Below are 24279 nucleotides of genomic sequence, written 5' to 3' on the forward strand. Positions count from 1 at the left end.
TTTCTACAGCTTGGGATTATCTGTAACTTAAATGGTGTTCCCTTTTTACCATAAAACCAAAAATTATTTCCACTATAAATAGATCAAAGAAGTGCCAACAAACAACTTTGTAATAGCTCATCATTTAAAGAAATTTAAAAAAATTAAAAGAGTTTTCAAATTTTAACACAGGGATTTCCTATTATAATTTCTTTTTTTGTTTTAAATTGATGGATAAAATTCCACGTTTATCATGTATTTATACTGTTTTGAAGTATATATGTTTTAGAATGATTAAATCTATATAATGAACATGCACTACTTCACATGGCTATGGTTTCTGTGCTGAGAACATTTAATGGCTCCTCAGCATCTTTCAAGACTACAATATATAGTTGATCACTCCAGTCAACACAATGTATAATAGATCTCATAAACGTATTCCTCACAGCTAACTAAAATTTTGTATCCTTTTACCAACCACTTTTACTGCTTTGCAAAGCCTAGAGGACATTAGCAAAATAAGCTAAGGAAAAAAGACAAAAAGACGTCATTCATGTGTGGAACTTTAAAAAAAGGTTCTCACAGAATCAGTGTATAGAGGAATGGTTACTGGTGACTAAGACCACTGGTGAGGGTAGATGTAGATATCAAAGAGATATTGTTAATAATATAATTTCTTATAATAATCTCTGAACAGTAGTAGTAGTCTGACTTTCCCCTGTGTGTGTGTATGCAAACTATCTTATATTTTGATTTAAAGAATCTTTAAAAAAAAGTGATGATCCCATAATCTTCATTTTCTGTTATTACACTTGGTTGATTTTTTTCCATGGCAATAATGAGGCTGGAAGCAGCTAACCTCCAGAGTGTAGAAGGCAAAGTAATGGTGATAGTCTATCTCATGATTCCCATAGGATCCAATGTCAGCATGGCAACAGCTCTAATCAGTGATTTAATGCAGATTTCAGTTCAGTTCATAAACAATTCCCTCAAACTGAAGAACTGAACCAAGATTAAAATATTTATTATCAATTATTAAGCTTGTGCTAAGTACTGTGTAGGTCTAGAATGATTCAAATGACTGTGTGAGTTTTCAGATTACTTCAATAATGAGAAGGATTAAACAAACGCTCCATAAATTTTGCTAAACTCTTGAAGAATGTGCTGTGAGTGGAACATTTCTCTATTGTGCACAACGTCAAGATCATATTACAAGGATCTGATAAAACTTCATGGAAAACTTTAGAGACTTCTATGATTTATACTTCTGAAGTAAAATACTTAACCTGACTATATTTTACATATGACAAAATAAGAACTGAGATCAAAATTAAGTATGTTTCTAATTAAACATGAGGAATTTGGCTTGAGGTTAGATTCCTTTAGGTGGCCAGTTGCTTAAGTTTGCATTTCCACGTTTATAAGACTTCAAAATATTTATGTAGGTATATAAAGAAAACGTTCTTAGTTTATCTATTTTTATAGTGTACTTACATTTTTATGTCTCTCTCAAAGGTTATTAAACTTGCCTCTGCAAAATAAAGCAGGACTCCAATTGCCATCTTTCATGGGTATGCAATGAGATAAATGGAATGTAGTCAGAAATGCAGTTATAACAACTCTGAGCTTCCCCATGGTCATTAGAAAGCATTTAATCACTCACAGTCCAGTCCCTTTCTTTGTACACCCACTTAAAAGCCAGTTTAGAGATGGATGAGGCCAGCACAGAAACCCTGGTCTTAGCAAAGCATGGAGTCAAAGGTCTTGAGCAGCATTGTTTTATACTCTTAAGGCAAGCATTAACTTTCAGCAATTCTGTGCTTAGCAACAAGAAAAATGTGCTCATAAAGCAGAAACACAATTAAATTCTTAAGTACTTTTTCATCTTGCTTTTATTTTATTATTCCTATTTTTAAGTGCATCTCATTAGCAAAACTAGTGAGAGTGTAAATATATTGGTAAAGGATAACTTCATTAAAATTATTACAAAAGGTTTTGACATAGTTGCATGCATAACACAGCAGTTTGAGGAGTTTCCCATGATTAGTAATTCTGAGTCTACTTTACTTTTAAGAACAAAAGAATAATTGATAATATTCCTTCATCTTAATTCCGCCTACTCAAGAGAGGATAGGAGAGAAAAGAGCTTCCTCTACCCATAACTTGCATTCTGCTCTTTCCCCAGGGCTCAGATCACAAAAAAGAAAATGAAGTGAGTGGGACACATTCAGAGATATGAAGAATGAAGTTCTTTACATATGTTTGTGAGACAGTTCAAATTGCAAACGGGGGGAGGGGGAAGAATGAAACCTTTGAGTCTCCTGTCACTTCTCCACGAGATGAAATGCAGAAATAATGATCAGCACTTTACCATACTTACCCACCTTACAGTTGCACACACAGGAAGCAAAGCCAAGAAGCGGCACTTTTATTAGCTCCATTTCCCACATAGAGAGCTCTCTACATCCCTGTTATTCTAACTGACATTTCTCAGATTATTTTGTCCAGCCAAGTAAATCATCTTTGGGCCTAAAGTGCTTGTAAATGAAAGGAAATAACTAATTTTGTCTTTTTACTAACTGGGATCCAAAGTTCCTGAAACCTTTAATTATAGCCATGGGTAAGGGTAAAGAGGGATCCTGCAAACAATCACATTCGTCTCTCGATAAACCAAAAGCCAAGGCTATCATCACAAGAAACGCTGGATGCAAATTCCATCGCATCATTTAGCTCATTTCTCCCTGACCTTCAATCCAGTCTGAAGGAAAAAGGAGGTTGGGTGTCTCCTAGCATTCTAAAGGGAAAGAGAGCAGAGAGGTCAGGCAAAATTGGCTTAATTTTGCTTATCCTGAAAATTACAAGACATCCACAATTAAATGTCAGCTTCTCCATCTGTCTGATGAGGGAGAGTGGGTGGACTCAGTGATCTTTAAATTCCTTACTGTTCAGATGCTGTGTGGCTGTAAAGTATTAGAAGCCAAGTTCCTTTGTTCTCCCTTTCTCACTCACAGTCACCAGCCCTGGTTTCTAAACAAAGTAAGGGATGAATTGGCATTGACCACATAGTAGTACATAGTGAGTGAAATGAAAAGCATGTACTACCACGTGCCAGTAAGAAAATCAGCATCACTAGCCCTGTGTGCTGAAGTCCCAACTCCCTGGCAGCATAGTGATGCAGAACCCAAAGCTAAGGATAGAGAAAGAGCAATACAGTGAATCACTATGCATCCACTGAGCTCTGTCCATCCCCATTATATATAAATGTCTCTCCACAAAGATGTCAAGACAGCCAGGACTGGAACAGATAATAGAACCTAAAAGTAATTTCTCTCTTAATTGTGAAGGACAACATTCATTCAAAAAGTATTCCAAAAGGTGACACAGTTATACTGAGCATAAATAGAACATTAACATCCAACAAAACCAAGCACCCAAGGGGAAAATTCCAGGGATAGTTTACCATATGTCAAGCCCAATGTTTCCTGCAGATAGTAGCTTAGACATACAAATTTGAACGCAATGGTCCAGTAGCCTGAGTCTCCTTTCTTATTTTTGAGGATCTGAACCACGCAGTTTTCTCAATGAAAGTATCCTGCATTTCTTCTATCTCTGGCTATCTCCTATCTTTAATAAAGACAACACTACTTTCTCCCAACTCCCAATTTCCGAGTGGAAACTATTTCATCCTCCGTCCTCTCAAAGTCCTTTCTTTGTACCTCAATTAGAGTACGCTTTGTATTATGCCTGCATTCTCTTTCATTGCCATGACCTTTTGATTTTCATCAGGAAAGTAATTTTAAGGGTAGGGCTCTCTTTTCCTCAGTACCAGGTATGCTTCACAGGACCCCAGTACAATATTTTATACATTGTAGTCTTTGGGTGTTCACAAAGTGTTTTCTTTAGGGACCACCTAGGGAAGGAATCCTCAGCATCAGGTTATCCTCTCATTTGCAATTGGGTTTCTGACTTTTGGTACAAGGGAGATTACATTAAGCTGAAGGGTGTTGAAATAGGTATGAAATTTTCAGGTAATCCCTGTGCTCATATATGGTTAACCTTTCCCTAAAGGTTGAGAGTTTGAGACATCATTAGAGTTGGCAAACAGCAGTTTGGGAAATAGTATGAATCTACAGCCAAGGAAGAGTTGGGAGTAGCTACAAACACAAGGGTTCCTATCAGTAGAATATGCAAATCTGATTCTGTGAACCCATCTGCACAGCAATTAGGCAAAGCTCATGACTCCTGCATGTCCTGGGGCCGTCTTGCCATTTTATACTCTAATGTAAAGATTAGAGGCTTCAAGAACCAGGACTTGCTTTATCACTGTGTTGTACATCTCTTCTAATTTAGCTGGGCTAAACACATATAAAAATCCACAATTCAGCCAGGGTCAGGCTTAACCATGAACATTAACGTTAAAATGAGAGGGATTATTACTGACTAGACAGGATGTTACATAAATATGGCCTGGGATTGATAATAAGCTCTAACTATAAAATATTCATTCAGAAAGGAGGAAAGGCCACACAGTGAAAGGAAGACAGGGATTCTGCTAATATATAAATGGTAAAATAGGTAGCCTGATTTATTCAGGCTATTATTTCATCAAACCCACACAGGGCACTTTAAAGTGATGGACAATGAGAGGCTCATTCTGCCATCCATAGGAGAGTTAAATAAAAGGATGTCATTACAGTACTTCCAGAAACAGGCACCTTTGCTTAGCACCTAGGGCAATAGCCTGTTAGAGCAGATATTGAGCTGTCCCGGATAATGTTATGATGAATCTTTAGCACACTTATTAAAATGCATTGAATTAAAACAAAATTGATTTGCTCATGCTCTGGCTTCCTTTTAGATACAGAACTCCAATTAAAATCAATAGGTTTGAAGCTTGTAAGCACAGCACTAAATTATTAACACCATGAGTTCTTTTAGAAAATTAACACTGATTGAAAAAGTGGAATTTTGCATAGCCTTACCTTTTCATTCTTAATGAAAAAGTGGCTGTAGAATAATTCCCCGCCAACATTTTCTTCCTTAATCAAATCTATCCTTGGAATGAATTTAATCAAACAGTATTTGCAAGGAGTTGCCCAAAGGAATCTTAGGACTCAGGAAAATGATCTCTTGGGTCCTGCTGGCTTTAACATTCTACAATCACAAGAACATGGTGCTGATGGCATGAGGACATCAAATAGCAAATGACTTTAACCACGGAAAACACTACTAATGGAGTCAACTAAAAAACTAACGGTCCTCCAATATGATAGACAATTCCTTTTCATTTCCCTAAAGTAAAAAAATACCACTGGAGTCTCTGTACATACCTGTTTAGGGTTAAAATAATGTTTCTTGTTCTTTTATGCTTTAAAAAAAGATTTGGAACAAGTCATTAATCAATAAGAACACCCTTAGTAATTGGACTCCATAGGTTTTCCATATATGTCTCTGTCTCTGTCTCTGTCTCTGTCTCTCTCTCTCTCTCATGAATTTGAGGATGTGAGGTGACAGTGCAGAAGCTGGAGGGGGAAGGTGTGAATATAATGAAGAGACATTGTATTCATGTATGAAATTCCTAAAAAAACAAGAATAAAAATGTTTCTGAAAAAGAATAGACTCAGAAACCAAGTAAAATACAATAGCTATGCCTGAACATCTAGGCTAAGAACTATTACAACTGAGCTAAATAGTTAGCTGTGTGTGTACATGCAACTTGTATAAGTAGCTTGATTTAAGGGGACAGAGCTGGCTGGATCCTCTCTAATGATGACTTCATTATTGTCATTTCCCCCAGCACATTCAATGACATTCATTAAGAAAAAAAAAAAAAAACAACTAAACATCTTCCAAAAGAAATGGAGCTATGAAAATTCTTCTACTTTTTCTTTTAAATTAATCTCTGGAAGATCACCAACATTTCCTGAACTGAAAATTTTCAAATCTATCTGAATCCCACTCAAAACCCCCGTTGTTATCCCAGTTGTCATTGACATTTTGGATATCAAATGTCTCTCCCTACAGGTACAGATTCACCAGTGTTTATATCCATTGGTCTTGCTGACATTACCAAAATTGGTACCTATTACCAAAGCACAATTTAAATCTTTGGATAGATTAAATGTCAAATAAAAGGGAAAATATCACTGAGTTCTGAGTTACATAATAATGAGCTAATTTTTTAGTTTTTAACTAATATTGCAAGCAAGAAGCTGTTTCTGTGTTTTCTCTACAAATATGACTCATTTAAACTAATGTAAATGCAAACCATTTTATTTTTTGAAACTTATACTCTTTGTCTATTTAACAACCAATCCAACAAAACTGTCCTTCTCCAATTAGGATAAACAATAGCCAGTACCAAAGTTTCATATGCATAGGAATCAAAATTTCTCCCTTCAAAAACTGCCATATGGTCTATTTTTGGGTTGGAAAGGAGGTAAGATTTTAGAGCAGACATGAGCTTTGAGAAGCACTTGCCCTTTTGATTTGTAGTGAATTTCTAGGTGGAGGATGGTGTAGTGAGCTGTAACAAACAAGGAACCCCAGGTTGAACACAGATGATAAAGTCCCTTAATCAGTTCTTCTATTGCTGTCATCAACATAATCTTGATGGCTGACTCAAAGCAATTAAAATGCTTTCAGCAATGTCTACCCAAAAAGATCCACAATCTCCAATTTGAGCTGAATTTTAGCCTCTCACTTTAGAGCCCTAACTAGAAAGTGCCATTCACTAAAGAAATATCACTGCTCACCTCAAAAAGTTTGAAAAAAAATTAAAAATACAATGCAAGAAGTCTCTTTGATCTTCCTTGCTTTAGGTAAATTATTTCTCCCTTTTTCTTCCCCTTCTTCATACCCAGTCTTAATGGCAGCTCAGCTATCGGGCAATGCTTTTCCTGATCATTTCTAAAGCTTGGCCCGACTTTTCCTTCCTTGAAATTTCTGATCAGGCTAGTAGGGAGCCACTGACAGTTTTCAGCAGATGAGGGCTAAAATAAATGTTGTATTTCAGGTAATTCCATCATGTCTGCACACAGCCTTGAGTCGAGTTACTGACAAAAGCCAGAAGGGCATGATAAAAAGCAAGAATGATATCCGACACTTTCCAGGGGGAAAATGCTGATAGAGCCTCATGATTAACGAAATGTGGAGAGAAAAGAAATCTGCAGCACGTTATACATAATGCCTGCTGGTCTCGATCATTTTGTGATTTGCCAATACATGCTTTATGGCTGATGTCACCTCCCCCACGAAATCAAGCAGTTAAGTGGCTTTTGGTAGAGCCTGATTATTTCACAAGCTATGATCTAATAATTTTAATGCATTTTTGATTAAGTATTCTTCTCCTTCCTGCTGACGAGGTACCTGAGATGTTAATTGTAGGGGGAAGACACTTACTTACTCAGTACAAGCAAGAAACAAATGTGATTATTTCTGACACTTAACACTTGCTATCCAGTTCCCTCCTTGAACAGATACAGCTGTTTAATTTAAAATACTAACAAAAGCAATTAACGCTATCTTCTGCCCTGCATTACATTCTTTTATTTTCTGTGTTAAAATTGAGAAAAAGAGTTAAATGCATCCATAAATAAATATGCATGCTCAGCCTTCATTATTCTTACCAATCCAACGTTCTATATACTTCAGTGCCTAAAATTTATCTTTAAGAAGTGAAGAAAAATAAGTTAAATTTACTATAATCTAAGGTCTTTCCTTGACTTCATTTTAATAATAGGACTGCATATAAATCAGGTGTTTTGCACCTACCTTTAGAGGAAAAAAATATAAAACCCTTTCTTTCTCCAGATCAGCAACTCTTAGGGGGGTCAAGGTCCTAAGGTAGAGTTGGGAAACATTTTCTAAAAATGGCTTTATGAGTCAAATGAAGTCTGCAGTCCCTGGTGTCATTTTTTTAAAAACAATTCTCTAAAAACATAAAGAGTATCATCTTTTTCTTCCTTCAAGTGGGGCTTGGTGATAGAGCTCAGTGTTACAATGCTTCCCGAGCATGTGTGGGGTTCCATCTCCAGCATGGTTATATTCATTATTATTATTATTAGCAATAATGTTATTTTAGTTTGCAGGCCACATAAACAAGCTGTGGCAAAATTTGGTCCTCAGTCATAGTGTGGTATTTGTTGCCATCAGGAACCCACTATATGTTAAATGCATGCATGCATGCATGCATGCATGCACGCACGCACGCAATCATAACTGCTCTAGAGTGCAAACAGAATTAGCCTTAGTCATGTGTCCTTCAAAGGAGAATTGGAAACCTCCTTTGTTTCATGATTCAGATAACAAAGTCCTACTTGAGAAAATTCCAAAAGCTCCACTGTAAGGTGAATGATAAATATTTTAAAAACACAAACAGTCAAGGACTGGGGCATGGGAGGGCACTCAGGAGGAGGAAACAGGGGAATTGTGAATGAGAGGCCAGCTTGGGCTATCGTGCTAGACCTTGCCTCAAAAACACAAAACCAAATACACAGCCATTCATAAATATTTACCAAGGGAGAATGTAAAAATGTCAAATTTCAAGCCCCCTTCCTTTGTCTCAATTACAAGGCAAACATTATAGCCTTGCCTCTTAGTAGAAAAACTGATTTCTCAGTCAAAAATTGATTGTATATTAACTGCCTTCACAGAAAACACATAACATCTCATTCAAATTTTGCCTGGAATGGGTATCAACACTCTTTGATATATAAGTCTTTGTATATGCCCTTGTTGCACAAATAATAGCTAGCCCAGATAAAGTGCATCGGGCGGGCACATAATCCCAGCACCTAGAAAGCTGAGGCAGGAGAATTGCTACAGATCCCAGGCCATCTTGAGCTATGTTTTAAGAATCTGTGTCAAAACAAAGTAAACTAAAGCAAAGTAAGGAAACTCACTAAGATTGAACAACAACAACAACAACACTGTCTTGGTCCAAAGTCATAGCGTGAGTGATACTCGTGCTGTCTCCTGACATCACAGTCTGGCAGATCCTAGAGTATCTAGGAAACAGAGTGGACTGCCTTCTTTATCTCGGAGTTAAGATGAAACAATTTAGTGACCCCCTGGGGTTGAAAAATCCAATTCTCAAGCTTGGGAAATACTTGGTTATGTTTCCCAAGACTATTCTTTCACAATGAACACATCTTTTCAGCTAACAGAGTATTTTAGCAAATCTGAAACTGTGCCTTATCTATCAACCAGAATTTCGATCCCTGACATTGTAATTGGATGTCAAACTGTCATCAAAAAAAAAAAAATTGCACAGCAGAGCAATCAGATTAAAATGCTTCTTGTTATCCAGACTGAGAGAGGAATGCAGGTGAGCAACAGAAGAGAGCTGACTGGATCCTGAAGCTGGAGCCAGCACTGAAAGCCCGAGGAGAAGCAAGTGGGTTCAGTTTTGTTTCCCTTCTTATGTCTACAAAGGATGGAGAGATTTATACCTTGTAAACTATTGCAGACTTAAATCAGTAATAGAAACAATACAATATTCAATATCTATTAGTTGCTCCTAGAGGAAAAAAAATAACATTAAAAAAAAACCCTGGATGACTGACTACAGGTTGAACTCTTTTCTCAGCCAAAACACAAATCAAATAGTCATTAGGCAAACTTATTTCAAAGTAAATCAGAGATGCTCTTCAGTCTTGAAGTACTCCAAAGAACGATTCTAATCCCTCCTCTGGTTCTAAATGCCAGAACCTATTGAAAATGTAACTATTATATTAAGTCCAATCATTTGAAAGTGAGAATCATTCTTTTGTCCTTCCTCCCCACAAAACAGCAGTCCGAATGAGTGAAATAAAATCCATGATATTCTGGCATCTTTCCTTGCTTAAATAGAAAGTATGCCTTTAGCTAAACACAAGTATAAGACCACCTAAAATGATTACAGGTATCTAGAAATAATTATTTCTTGCACATCTTAATCAGAAAAGCAGCTAAAATCACCACCCTATTGTCATTACTTTTCTCCCCAATCATTCACAAGCTTTCTCTCACCCTCCAAATCCTTTTTACAGACATTTTCTTGCCATTACAAATCAATCATCACAGAAGTCATAAGCAACAATAAAAAAGAATTAACTATTACCTCCTCAGTCTCCTTTTCTGTTTGCTTTTTCTCCACTCTGCAGAAAGTAGGGAAATTTCCCATTCTTAAAAAATAGATAAAATTCTCAGTCTTTGAAGCAAAAGACTACTTGCACCCTCCTTGGAAATGCTGTCTTTCTGTGTTCCCAGAGTCCAGCACTGCTTTCCTTCACCTACATTTTCTGTTTACTCAGGAGACAGCAGTGATCCTCAGGTATTAATTAGGAAATGCTACCTTCCCTAAGCAGGAGTTCCAAAAACGATGCCTGAACCTCGGAAGACAGGTAACCCAGAGCAGCAAAGGTAATAGTTACTTCACTTGCTAGTATCAGAAATCACAGTCTGAAAAGACGACCAGGGAGGTGTCACCTATGCTAAAGTTTCAAAACTGAGTCATTCTTAACTACTCGAAACCCACGTTTTCATTTTATCTGCCCTTTGGGAAGTCAGTGACAGAGTAAAAAAAGATCTTTCAGTGACAGTCATTTTTTTATAAAGAAATAAATAGTTGGAAAAAAGCAGCTTCCTGGTACAAGATTTTGTTTGTGACTGAGTCAGACTCCAGTCTCTGGTTCTCTCCATTCCCTGTCACCTTAGAATCCATAGTGTGAAACATCTGTAACACATTTAGCTTCAGAACTAGCTTGGACAATGACAACAAGTTTCTATTAACTACAAATCATTTACACACTGCCCAGAATCTCTGATTTTACTAACAGGTGAACAGATTTGTGTTTATCAAAGGCAGGTCCTTTGATATAATGATTCTCTGTGAGACTGTTCTATGGGAGAAATTAAGCAGAATATTGGAAATCTTGATAAATGTAATCCCACATAATGTTCAATTCTAATTCTCTAAAACTGCTTAACACTGGCATTGAATTTCATTAAAAGTCAATTCTCATAATCTGTATGGAACAGACTGCTGTGAGCTCAATTTCTTTAAGAATCACAGGGGATTAAACAGCAAGAGAGCAAAATCAGAAAGAAACAGCCACGATCAAAGTATAACTAACATGTGTCACAATAAAGTGTCTAGCTTTTCAATACAGGTATGTATATACATTATGTTTACCTTAGACTGAACATTCTAAATGGCAGTCTACATTCTCCAGATTTTTCAAATAACAGAAATATTTGCTAACACCAGGAATGCCACAAATTTTCAGAAATACACAACTTTTTCATAAATTTCATTCCCCTCCAATATGAGTAAACCTACTTAAATGTCATTATCAAGTCATACTTGTCTGTTTGTTGAACTTAGTGACCATGCCATATTTTGTCCACTTTATACTGAGCCTTCTTTTTAAATAAAGTGTTTTCAAATGCAAAATATATTTCCTGTGCAATACCCTCATAAGTGTAACTATATATATACATACATGCATACATGTATGCATCCATCTATACATCAATCATTTTCACCAACACAAATTAAGGTTAACAATCTTTACCCTAGTTAATGGGTGTTCACTAAAGCATGGGGCATAAGGTAAACATTGACTTTTACATCTTAAGAAATTGTATTCACTAAAGGGAAAACAGGTGATTATATGGGTTTATTCTAATGACTAATAAACATAGATTAAAATACATTAAGAGAAATTGCTATATGTGCTGTTTTGGATAGTCAATTTTTATTTCTGAAGGATGAACACTTTTTGTTGTGGTTAACTTCTGTTCATTTTAGAAACTGAAAAATGATCTAATACAAAACTGGTACAGTGGGTAATCAAGCTGGTTCACATTGTTTGGAGTCAGCAAACTCATCAAATATTTGCTTCCCTTGTTTTCAGTTCTAATACTTTGTTTGAACTTGACTCTGGTTTTCCTTCATGGTACCTGTTGGCAAGTACTAACATACGAAACTGACAGGTATAGGGAATGTGTTACGGAGCAGAAAGGCCATTTAGGAAGTGGTTTGATACTTCCTTAATGATTCAGAATTAACTTCCTCTACTTTCCAGAAATTTACATATTTAATCACAAGTTGGCTTCAGAGTGCCATGATTATGAATAAACATTTTTTTCTAATAGCAGCCTAGATATATTAGATTCAGTTTGTTTGATTAAGGGGGTCCAAGTAGGTGGGATGGTGCAAAATAGCAAGCCGGAGGAAGATTCTGAATAACAAAAAGTGGTGCTGTTTATGAAAATTGCAAAAGGTCTTTAAAAATCCCCAATTTAGGGGAAAATATTGGCATTTATAATCATGTCATTCTACCTCATTTTAACCAGATTTCATGTTCTTAATAAGTGCTTGCATTCCAAATAAGAGAATTTGCTGAGCTGTTTACTATAGACAACACAGAACCTCACTGGGCATGGTATCAGAATTCCACAGTTTCTATTTGCAAGAATTTCTCACCTAAGGAATCTTACCCAGAGCGAGAATGCATTGTAACATGGCACTGTTGGAGCCAATTAGGTTAATACCAGGCTAATTAAAAACTGTCACTAACTGAAATTTTTTTTTCTCAGATATAAGCTATATATATATATATATATATGTGTGTGTGTGTGTGTGTATGTATATATATATATTATACATAACAAGATTTAAATTATAAATTGATAATAAAAACAGAAATTCTTTACTTACAGCACACGAGTCCATGATCAATAATAATAATAATGCAAACATACCTCGAGGAAGGAAACAAACCATGGATGAAGAGTTAGGGTTTTTGGTTGTTATTTTTGTTTGTTTGTTTAGTTTTGAAGCTGTAGAACTTGGTTACAGTTGTATTCACATCCTTCGAGGGCTAACTGGGAATCTTGTTATTTTCATCTCTGACGCATTTATCTTCTATCAGTTCCCTCCCGGTTTCCATTTTCTCTCCTGAAGAAACCAGCTACTAATTGCTTCTGCTTGGCTGTGTGAACCAGCACTTCAAATCTGGCCTGCTGCTGATTCTCTTCAAAACTCAGCTGTATATCTGATTCTTGACCCTCTCATCATGCTTCTCCAATTCCCACATTCAATTAGTCACCAAGGTCTGTAAATACCTTGAGTGGTGCTCAGAAGAGTCCCCAAACCAACGGAGCAGCTGTGAACTTATTAGACACGCAAATTCCCAGACTCCACCTCAGACCTCCAGAATCAGAAATAGTGGGAATGGAACCAGCCTTGGGTGTTTTTTAACAACCCCTCCAGGTGGTTTCTTAGCAGGCTGGAGTTTGACCTTCATTGCCCTAAATCAGCGGTTCTCAACCGGTGGGTCTCGGCCCCTTGGGGGTCAAATGATCCTTTCATGGGGGTTGCATATCTGATATCCTGCATATCAGATATTTACATTATGATTTATAACAGCAGAAAACTACAGTTATGAAGTAACAATGAAAATAATGTTTGGTTGGGGGTCACCACAACATGAGAAACTGTCTTAAAGGGTCACAGCATTAGGAAGGTTGAAAACCACTGTCTTAGATCAAACACTTTTCAATTAAAGCTTTCAGACCTTTCCTATCTCCATCCGGCCTGTTGCAGTTTTTTTGTTTGTTTGTTTTTAGTTTTAAGGGAACTTCCAAACAAACACTTATCTTGCTAAATAACTTCTTGTGATAACCGACTAAAGACTAACTAAGTAAATAAATGTCTTAGTCTGGCATTCAAGGCTTTTCATAATGTGTCCAAAACGGTTCATTCACCTAGTACCTACCTCAAATCTCTGGTGTATGTATTTCTTCTCTCATGAACTTCTTCTTCTTCTTCTTTTTTTTTTATATATATAAATGACAGTATTCTACATAATCTGTCTTCTCTGGGGTGCATTTGTAGCAGTCTATCTCATTTAAGATTCAAGGTTTCAATTTGCATTGTAAAATTTCTCAATGTATAGATGGCCAGTCATTGTAGTTTATAAACTTCTTGAAGCCAGAAAATCTTTTCTATGTTTGGTGTCTCAAAAGATGAGCACAAAGTCCTATGCCCCAATCAAAACAGGCTTTGGAAACAGCTGGTAACTCCTTTCTATCTGAGGTCAGAACCAGTTATTTCTTGAAGAGTGAGAATATAAAAACAGTAAACCTGGGGCAGCACAACCCACCACGGAAAGTCTGATATATAACCATTTACTGGGTGGCACAGGAAAGCTCTGAGCTAATTTCAAACAAAGGATTTGGAAGTAAACTGGAGAAGTAGAATAGTTCTGAGCTAATGAGTTTGCTAACCCTTTTCCCCATGGGGTCAGTAGCATTTAAAAGCATACATTGGAAAAATGTTTCTTTCCCCAGGGTGGCTAGACACTCTGACTATAGTTTTTTTAACCACAAGAGGTCAAAGTTCTACTTTGTATCGCCATACTTAGTAGCATGTGTGCATGCTTGCCTGGTTGGTTTCTTTTGTGCTTCTGCTTAAAGTTAAGACAGGCGGCAGGAAATTGAGACTGAGGAATCCAAAAACTTTCCCAGCTCTGGTAGGCAGAGGGTTTGGGAAGAAATTCTGACTTTATGGTTTTGACTGGTTCAGCTTCTTCCAATTTTCTTACATTAAGAACAACACCCCACCACCACCTGATTGTCTATGTTGCTCACCCCTCCTCCATCACCTGTTCCTCTGTTATCCAAACTCTACTGCATCAAATAACTAAGCCTAGCTTAATATACACGCTGTAAAGTGATATGCCCCAAATCCAGCGCTTTAATGGAAATCTAGGGGAGGGTATTTTTTTAAAAAATGCTGGAACAGAGCAGCTCAAAAATGCATTTTCAAAGAAAACTCTGGATGCTTCTAGATGTCCCTGAAGCATTTCCTCCACCTGCCAACAATTCACTCCTAGGATTATGTTACCAGGCACTACTGAAATCTGGTAGAGTAATTCACCAGCATACTTGGAAATGACTGAACACATCTAGTGCAGTATACATTTCAACTTCCTCTGGAACTGCATTATGTTGATGCTAGGAAGCTGCTCCTATAATGCAAAGCAACTGTTATTCTTTGGCTAGACACCCTATTGTTCTTTAATAAACAAATTTTTAAAATCATCTTGGTTGATTTCAACCTCACTTGTTTCAGTGTTTTGAATTTTAAGTCAGGATGGTCTTATATATTCCTCCCAACTTTCTCCTTAACAAGTTGTGTGTAGAAAGGGAAAATACCATCAACACACAATCCCTGTTACAAGGACCACAGAGAAAGAGTTGAAGGTTTTTTTATGTAAACATTTTCTACGTTGAAAGCACAAAGATATGGTACCTGGTTTTCTCAACAACACATTGGGAAAGGAACTTGATCAAATAGTTGGAGATTCAGCGGTTAAAATACAGTCAGAGGCTGGGAATGTACCTCCATGGTAGAACCCTTGCCTAGCATGTACTAGGCACTGTGACTGATGCATAAGAGTTGGGGGATGGGGGGTGGCAATGCATGTTTTTGAATCTTTCATCTCTTTCATGTAAGCTGTCTTCAGTTTTTCCCTAAGGCTCAGGAAGTATGAACCACAATTGTGTTCTAATTTTGCCAGAGTATCCGAAAGTATGCCATTCTAATGGCTAATCTGATATTTGGGGATATGAATCATTCAAATCCACGATCTTATGATAAATGAGGGAGAAGAAAAGCCAGTAGGCTGCTGTCAAGGGAATGCTGTACAAGTCCAGAACAGGCTAAGGAGAGTTCTTGGCAGCATCCTTCAGCTTTCTCTAGCCGTAGCAGGGATATGTTGGTGAGGTGTTATAAAGAGGCAGGCAGGAATAGAAGACAGGATTTGCTGTGGAAATAAGCCTGCCCATTTTTCTGAACATTAGTATCAGGATATTTGCCCATTGTAAAGAAGGTTGGGGATCATGAATGAAGTCAGCCAGGGCTATGATGACAGCCTTCTTATTTTAAATTCCATTTTGAAGGCATTTTCCTTTAGAAAATCACAGTTTTTATTTCATTAAGAGTTTTGATGGGAATTAGTTGTTATCTTAAATATCTGATTCCTATAAACACAATACCTTATTTAAAGAGGCAGATGACCAAATAAGAAATATGTATCTAACATGGGTTTAAAATTTTAGCTGTGGGTATTTTATTGATTGTTGTTTATTTTAAATGAGGAGCTGGTAATGTGGCTCAATGCTAGGGCACTTACTTAGCATGCAGAAGGCCATGGGTTCTAGCATGAGTGCTGCAGAAATTAAATGAATAAATAAATAATAATGAAATTACTTACTTCATGGCATTCCTCCAAAGACATTGTTTTATGTACATGTGGTGGGAAGTCTTTGAGACTTCTCTTAGTTCTTCATAGTTCTCTTAACTATGAGAACTGAAAAATTTGTTGTATCACACCTAATAATGATGTTAGTTGTAACTCTCCAAATTCCATTTTCTAGCAACAAAGAGAATCAGTTATATCGCCACTCTTTCAGAAGACACAACTAAATCAAAAGTAGTATACAGATGGATGAAATTCTACTATTAAATTTCCATTTAGTTCAGTCATGAGTCCCTATAAAATATGAGCATTACACATATACAGGAGAAAGAAATGCGTCAGTGATTAAGAACACTTGCTACTCTTTCAGAGGACCCTGGTTCGGTTTGGTTCCCAACACCTATATGAAGGCTCTACCATGAGCTTTAACTCCAGGGGATCTACCACCTCTGGGGTACCAGGCACACATGTGGTGCACAGACAAACAAGCAGCCGAACACTCACACACATTAAAATAAATATTTTTAAAATGCACTGATATGAACGAAATGATCAGAGTCCAATGCGATAGCAGGCCTAGTAACAATGAAGCCTCAGAAAGTAGTTTAGGCAACAGGAGGAGAACAGAACAAAGACACAAATAGGGTAGGGATGTCCCAATGACGAGGCGAACAGTCCTAACGGGGCAATGGAAAGGGTAACTCAAATGAAAGGGCAAGAGGACATGAGGACAGAGGACGCCGTCTTTCCCAAAGGCAAAAATTTGCCTGAAATCAGTCCCATTTAGAAGGAAGGCCATGAGACTCTCCTTTTCCCCCAAAGGCCTGGGAAGGCAAGTGGATGACAGCTTCAGAGTGTAGACAGCTGATTAATTCTGAAGTACATCATGCTTGACATAGTATATTATTCGTGAAATCATTTTAAAGAGTGTAAAGTCTCTATTGTACACATTTAAATGTGTCTTTATGGTCCACACAACGTAAGCATTCCACAACATGTTTAAAAAACACCCAGACATTAAAAGGTGGGACTAGTTGATAGTATGTTCAATAGCCAACTCTGTGTATAAAGATTTATAGATGTATTTTTAATAACTATTATTTTTATCAATTATTTTATTATTTTATCTATGTAAAAACTCATAAATAATGGTATAAAGAAAAGTAAAATGCATGGTCCAGAACTTCACAAATGAACAACTTAGTTTTGAAGACATACCCAGCTTATTATTTTTCCATATGTGTGTATATGCATCCCGAACACTATTCCCATTACAGACAGACTGTCACACCCACCACCTATTCATGTGGTACTGTGGTATGAGCTCAAGTCCTCTGGTGACAAAGACTTTACCCACTGAGTCATCTCTCCAGCTCTAACAAACATATTTAAAGAAAATGGAAGGCAGGACATAAATTGGGCACTGTCTGCTGCTGACAGCAAACACAAATTGTGTGAAAATGGCTGGTTCTATAGCTTGGCACATTCTCAGGAAGTCCACAGAGAAAAGAAGGTTGTGACCTTAAAAGTCAGGTAAGGTTTGGCCAAGAGGTGATTAGTGAATTGGAACTAGCGCAACAGATTCAATGGGATTTCTTGGTGGGAAGTACTTAAACTAAGTTTAGATCTATAGAAAGCAGCCCAAGGCAGAAGAGACGGGAAACTGAGCCTAGGGCTTTGGATCTGACTGGGGCAGTGGGGTGGGGTGGTCAGGATTTGATCTCAAGCCGGAGAGAGGTGAGATGGTGATAGTGCTTGCAGGGTGCACTGCCCACAGGAGCTCTAAGTATCTTCCACAGATCACTCCATCATGACAACCTCTCGTTGAGGCAAAGCAATGCAGCTTTTAGTATTCCCAATTTTGCAGACAATTTGTACAAGGTCACTGAATAAAAGAAAGGCAGAATAAAAGCAATACAGCACCAAAATGCTCACTGGCTCCTAAGCACCAGGCAAATTATAAGCTCTCATTTTCTATGGCTCAAGAAGAGGAAGTACATTAAGGACTTTTTTTTTAATTCAAGTACCAGTTTTAGACCCTCCTTGCCATTCGATTCACGTGCTATACTCTGTCCAATTCCCATTTACTGTCCCCAATAGCCCCCAGCCTCCAGACCCTAGTTTTGAGCCTTCAGACTACACCTACCCCTACTCCTCTGAGAAAACAGTTGGCTTGGATTATTTTGTTCCCGCTATTATCATTATAGTTAATGCTTTAGTCTCAACCTCTCAACACAGGGTTCCTAAGTTCAAGACAATGCTTCCAACCTCTTGTTACCTCACATAGCAAATCTGACTGATGACTGAGAAAGAAATGAGGAAAACATAACTCCACATACTGGAATCTGGCGCCACAAGTAATCCCTTCATTTCAAGCTTCTGGGTGACAGTTAACAAAGAATTTGCCCCAGCTAATCACTCCTTCTTTATCTTGCCATACTTTCTCATCCTCCCATCAAGCATCTTCACCGACAGCCAGTGTTTCCTGTACCACAAGGGCCTTCACTTCCACATATTCTCACTGACGTTACAGACCTCTTTCATCTTTTTATCTTTAAGTAAAATGCTGGGTTATGTAGTAGATGCTCAGTAAACAATGAATGAATGGCTAAAGCTCCACTTCTATATCTCCAATCCTATGTTGGAGATCTTATGGTGTCATCCCATTGCTACCTCAAAATCCACAAGCATGGAGCAGAAATCACTGGCTTCCTGCCAGGTCTGGTACTTTTGCGGTACATTCTTATTTCCTTCAGATGTATTGTAGTTATATCACTTCTTCTTTTGTAACTAGCTAATTATTAAATCAGGCAATGTCTTTTTTCTTTATGGCACCTGGGGATAAGGAAGGCAAGCTGTTAATATAAGATCCATTGCATCTGCATGGCTATGAGTGTCCCACCGAAGTAGCCTCTGTAGACCAAACTGATTTAAATATCATAACTCTCCAGTACATTCATTTATCCAATACGGAGTTTTCTCTTCCTATACATAACTGTTTTTATTGGGTACCATTATACGGAAATGTTCAGTGGCTATTTCAAAGGCTAAAATCTTTCCGTAGCAAAGACCACCACAATCTGGTCCCGCTCCAGTTTCCAAAGTTACCATTTATTATTTCTCTAGAGAAATACGTTATCATCACCCAAATGATTTTATTCCACTTTCAAAGATTGTGTATGTGCACTGTGCATGTATGTTTAAAGATGCAGGCGGGCACTTAGCTATATGTGTAGGTATACCTTAGCTAAGGGTGTTTCTTCACTTGGAAATGTATACTCTAAATCCTAACAATACTGTAGGGTCAGCTGACCTTCTGGAAGCAGAGATCCACGGCTGGGCACCAGACCGAGCTCCAGGAATCCAATTGATGAGAAAACAGGGGTTCTATGAGCAGGGGGCATTGAGATCATGATGGGAAAACATACAGAGATGACCAGCCAAACTAGTGGAAGTGTATGAACTGTGGACCAATAGCTGTGGAGTCCCCATGGTACTACTGGACTAGGCCCTCTGGATAGGCAAGACAGTTGTTTAGCTTGAACTGTTTAGGGGGCCCCCAGGCAGTGGGATTGGGGCCTTCAACTCTTCTATTCATAAATGCTTTTTATACTTATAGAGGTAAGATCACAGACTTCGTATTGCTTGACAGTTCTTTAAGGGCAGGTCGTAAATATCTATATTGGTCCTTCCCAGGAGCCACTGCTAGGTTCATCAATGTCAGGAAATGTTTTTGCTCCTTAGTTAAAAGTCCTCAAAAGTGTTTATTAAGACTAAAATTTTATTTCCATTGATATCTCAAACAACCATTTTTAAGCTGTAGATACATGGGAGCTAATTTTAGAATTCTTTAAGTAAGCAAATTTATTTCATTAGTGAGAGGCATAACACAAAGTTTAACAAACATGATAGCTGTTATACTCAGTTGAACAACTAAATTGATTCTCTCAGCTAAACATTATGAAAGACTGAAAATTGCTTTTGCATATTTGTTTAAAAACACTAATGCAAGCTTTAGCTTTAAACACAAAAACAGGTTTTAAATCATTAAAAAGTAAATATTTCGGTGGAAAGAAACAGGTTTATTGGTTTATTATTTTTTTAAGGTTGTACTTTAAATGTGGTTAGGAGTACAGCTCCTGGGATGGAAAATTCCTTTAGTTACAAACCTAAAGAAGGGAACAAGTTAAATACAAAAATCACATCCTAGACATTGAGTGTAATAGGACAAAAATGTTCATTGCTACAGTACTGGGAAATAACAATATAAATTTTGAGGAACTAATTTCATAAAGGATGCGTTTGAATTGGACCAGATGCTGAGTTGTCTTCCTGTACTCCAAGTTTCTCTTAGAGTCTACACTAGTGGCAACAGCAGGGTCTTTGTTTGAAAGTTTGCAATGTTGGCTCTTAGCTGACGGGCAGGTAGCTGGGCTTCTGCGCCACGTCTCTCCTCAGAGGGAGAAAACCACGGTAGAGAAAGTAATTTTGGTTTAATTTCTGGAAAACTCATTTCTCCCATCAATCTTCATAACGCTCCAACATAAACAGTTAAGAACGTACAGGCTGGTCAATCACTTCTCCCTGATTGGGGGAACTATTCCACATTAATTTGAAGAGCACATGGCAATCCAAGTCTTCTTGCTACTTAGCCTAAAAGTTGCTTGTTCCTAACTCTAAGAAAACTCTGGGAGACTATTAGGGTCCCAAGATGTATTTCCACATCATATTTTTGCAAAAGAAAACAAAAGTATTGCAGGATACAGGGTCATGCTACATACTGTGGATTTTTTTAGGTCACTGTATAATTTCAAGTACAGGAAAGTTTTTTTTTTTTAAATGTTACAGCAACTGCTTTAGAACCACATCTAGAAAGAAAAATGGAAATAATTTAAGAATTTGCTGTTTCATTTAGATGAAGAGGGTGGCAAATCACTAATCACTGCATCTTGGCTAAAACTGAGACGCCTGCTCTATGTACCTAAGGTTTGACAAAGTAACAACTACTCTGGGAAGGCAAACCATGCAAGGCCAAGTTGATCATTTCAAACCCGTGATTCACATTTGAACCCACCTTAAGGAAGAATTCAAAATCCAAGAAATAGCCAGCTCAGATAATTAAACAAAGCAGGGAGCAAGACGAAAATGCTGAGCAGCAAGCAGTTCGTAAACCATCTAAATCAAATCAAGTCAAGACAAATGAAATAAAGACCAGAAACCACATAAATCAAATCAAGTCAAGACAAATGAAATAAGGACCAGCAACTATTTTCTCCTGAGCACACAGAGTTGCCCAGAATCACAAAGTTGATGAATGAGGGGCAGCACTGAGGATGTGTGTGTGTGTATGGGCGGGCAGGCGCCTGCACACAATGGATGAAGGAGCATGGAGCCCCTGAGCGACAAACCTTAGATATGTAAAGTTCCACCTCATCACATAATAGAAAGCCGGGCATGCGGGGGAAAGTTCACACTTTGTTCCAGATCAGACAGAGCCAAACGTATGAAGTTCATACTGCAAACTACTACTTCTCTAGATAAAACCAAAGCTAGAACTGAATGAATGGGGTATGGGGCAGAATAGTTAGGGGAAAGAGAGCCAGGGAATGAGAATGCATGAGAAAAAAAGTTTGGGGTACTGAGAAAAGCTTAAATGGATTAATACCATAAAAGCCCTACTATTTCCTATTTCACATTTCTTTCCCTCCCCTTCTGTAATTTTATTAAATACAGGCAAACTTCCTGAGTCTCAACCCAGACCTGCCCTAAATGCAGGGTAGATGGATGTCCTACACAAATGGCCCTTTGAGCAGTAAGAATTTTTCTGAAATCACCTTTGTGATCATGCATAAAATGAGACTAATTTCCAAGGCAAAAGATGAAACCCATGCATCATGCAGTAAAACCAATCTCCAATTCACAAAGTTTTGATTCCCACTAGAAACATAAGCTATGCAATGTTCTAGACGTTTTCTAACTTGAAAAAAAGTTTGTTTGTTTGGCTTAGCATATTTATAAGATCACAAGGAACCAGTTTCAGTGTTTTCAGTCTGTGACCTATTGTTCATAAAGGGTTTTTTTAGGCTACCGCGTGATGAGGGTCAAATGTAAACAGTTTAAAATCTTATAGTAGCTTTTTTAAAAAAAGACTTGTTAAAAAGTCTGTTGACATAGCTTCGAATAAGAAGTTGGGTCCCACTCAGTAGTCCTTTGCACTAGACAAAAGCTTAAATACATGTACTCAGCACTTTATGAGAGAGACAAGGAGATGGGCCTGGGAAGTCATCACCTAGGTACTCAGAATAGAAGCCTGCATTCCTCATGGCACTATCCCCTGGGCCAGGTGGGGGAGCGAGATACAAGTTTGCCTTTAAGTGTCACTGAAAAGGAAAAGAAGTCATCTTGCTCTTCTCTCTTTGCACACAGGAAGAACCCAATTCAATGCCACCACCACCACTCCTGGTCTCGCTCCGCCCCAACTTCTGTGTGAGTGCCGTGTTGGGGGCACCGCTTGGGTGTTTTAGCCCACGCATTCCAAGATGCCTCCATCTCATCTAGGTTAAGTTCTGGGGCCCCCACCCGCGACCCCAGTCCTCAACCGTGCCTCGATCAACAAGCCGACAAGCACAGGTGCCTAAGGTTCTGGCCTATTTTTTTTATACGTGCCCCCTTCCCTGCCAACCCCAACCTCCATTTACTGTCGCGCCCCAGTCGTCCCAATCTCTCCCGTGCAAAGCACCTTCTAGCCCGGACGCCAGGAAACACCTCGAGCTTTACTTGGGGTCACCTGGAGAGAGAGCCGGCCCTGCCTTCAGGTTTGCCTGGTGGCTGCCCCTGGTCCCTGGTGCCCAGAGCGGGGCTCCGAAGCAGTCACGTGGGCGGCAGAGGAGGCCTGGGCTTTCTCACCTGCATCCCGGGCACTTGGACAGCCACCGGTGAGTGGGCCATGGAGGCGACTGCTACTTCGCGCTGCTTCTGCGGTAGTGGCGCCTTGGGCTCAGACTGGCTCCTCCTACAGGGGTAGCTCGGCTGCTCTCCCAGGCTTCTCGATCGGGGCCTGGAAGGACGCAGAGAAGTGGAGTTAGTGGGCTGGTGGCTTGTAGCCTCCACTCCCCCACCCCACTTGCTGGGAGGTGAGCAGTTCGCGGCACTGCTTCCCGGGACTCAGTTTACCTCTCAGACGCCCGCTCGCCGAGGTCGTAGCCAACTGCGGAGCTGCTCCTCTTCCTGAATGTAGAGCTGTACGTGAGGCGGTGGCTGGGACCTGGGCTCCAGTGATGCCGCTCGGCTGCGCCTCGCCGCTTTAGGAAGAGGAGGTGGAGGCGCCCCAGCAACCCGCCCGATCGCCTAGGCTGGGAGGCGGTTGGGGGCGGTTCCGCAGTTGGCCCTGCCTCCACCCCACTGCCGGGCGGTGTCGGGGGAGCTGAGGCTTCAGGCTGCAAAGGGGTTTGGCTAAAGTAGCCAGAGTCAGAGAAGCTGGAGGATCTCTGGGGTTGCTGAGAGCAGCAGAAGCCCGGGATCAAGAAAATTGGAATACGACTGGGCCTGGAGAAAGAACAGAAGAGTTTGCGAGAGCAGGAGTAGGATGGGGGATATGAGGGCGACCCGGATGAACGCGGCCACGTTGCAGACAGGCTGGCAAGGCTGGGGTGCGTGTAGCCTCCCAGAGGTCTGGAGTTGCAAAAGTTTTGCTTGGCTCCCCCACCTGGCCGAGGGTGGGGCCACCGAGCCAGACACCTGCTCCTTCAAGCCTTAGGTTCCTTCCCTCTCGCTTTTCAGTTTTCTTACCCTTAGATGTGTCTCAAGTCACTTTAACCTGAGTCTGTCCCTACCTTAGGTTATCAGTTGAGGAATGGCAAGGTTGAAACGCCTCACAATCTCTGCGTGTGTGAAAGAGAGGCAAATTGGAAAACGAATCACCTATTGGCCGAAAAATTGACGAGGATAACAGAGGCAAGGAGCATGAGATTAGATCTTGGGCAGTACAGATAGCTGAATTCAGCGTACACAGCAGTGACTTCCACAACTCTGCCTTTTTCCAACT

At 39.0% G+C, this 24279-nt stretch overlaps 1 protein-coding gene across 3 annotated transcripts in view; it reads right to left on the reverse strand.

Moving 5' to 3' along the window:
* Nucleotides 1-24279, reverse strand: part of Stk26 (serine/threonine kinase 26) — a 67616-nt gene that overhangs the window by 30206 nt on the left and 13131 nt on the right. For 2 of the 3 annotated variants that reach the window (XM_006995346.4, XM_042269127.2), the window contains exons 2-3: nt 23409-23780; nt 23142-23292 (exon numbers count right to left, since the gene is read on the reverse strand). In XM_006995346.4, coding sequence (XP_006995408.2) covers nt 23142-23292; nt 23409-23780 — 523 coding nt within the window. Of the gene's footprint in view, nt 1-23141; nt 23293-23408; nt 23883-24279 lie in introns of those variants that run through there. The other variant, XM_076562667.1, reaches the window with a different exon arrangement.

This window comes from Peromyscus maniculatus, chromosome X (genome assembly GCF_049852395.1).
Source record: "Peromyscus maniculatus bairdii isolate BWxNUB_F1_BW_parent chromosome X, HU_Pman_BW_mat_3.1, whole genome shotgun sequence".
Taxonomy (NCBI): Eukaryota; Metazoa; Chordata; class Mammalia; order Rodentia; family Cricetidae; genus Peromyscus; species Peromyscus maniculatus.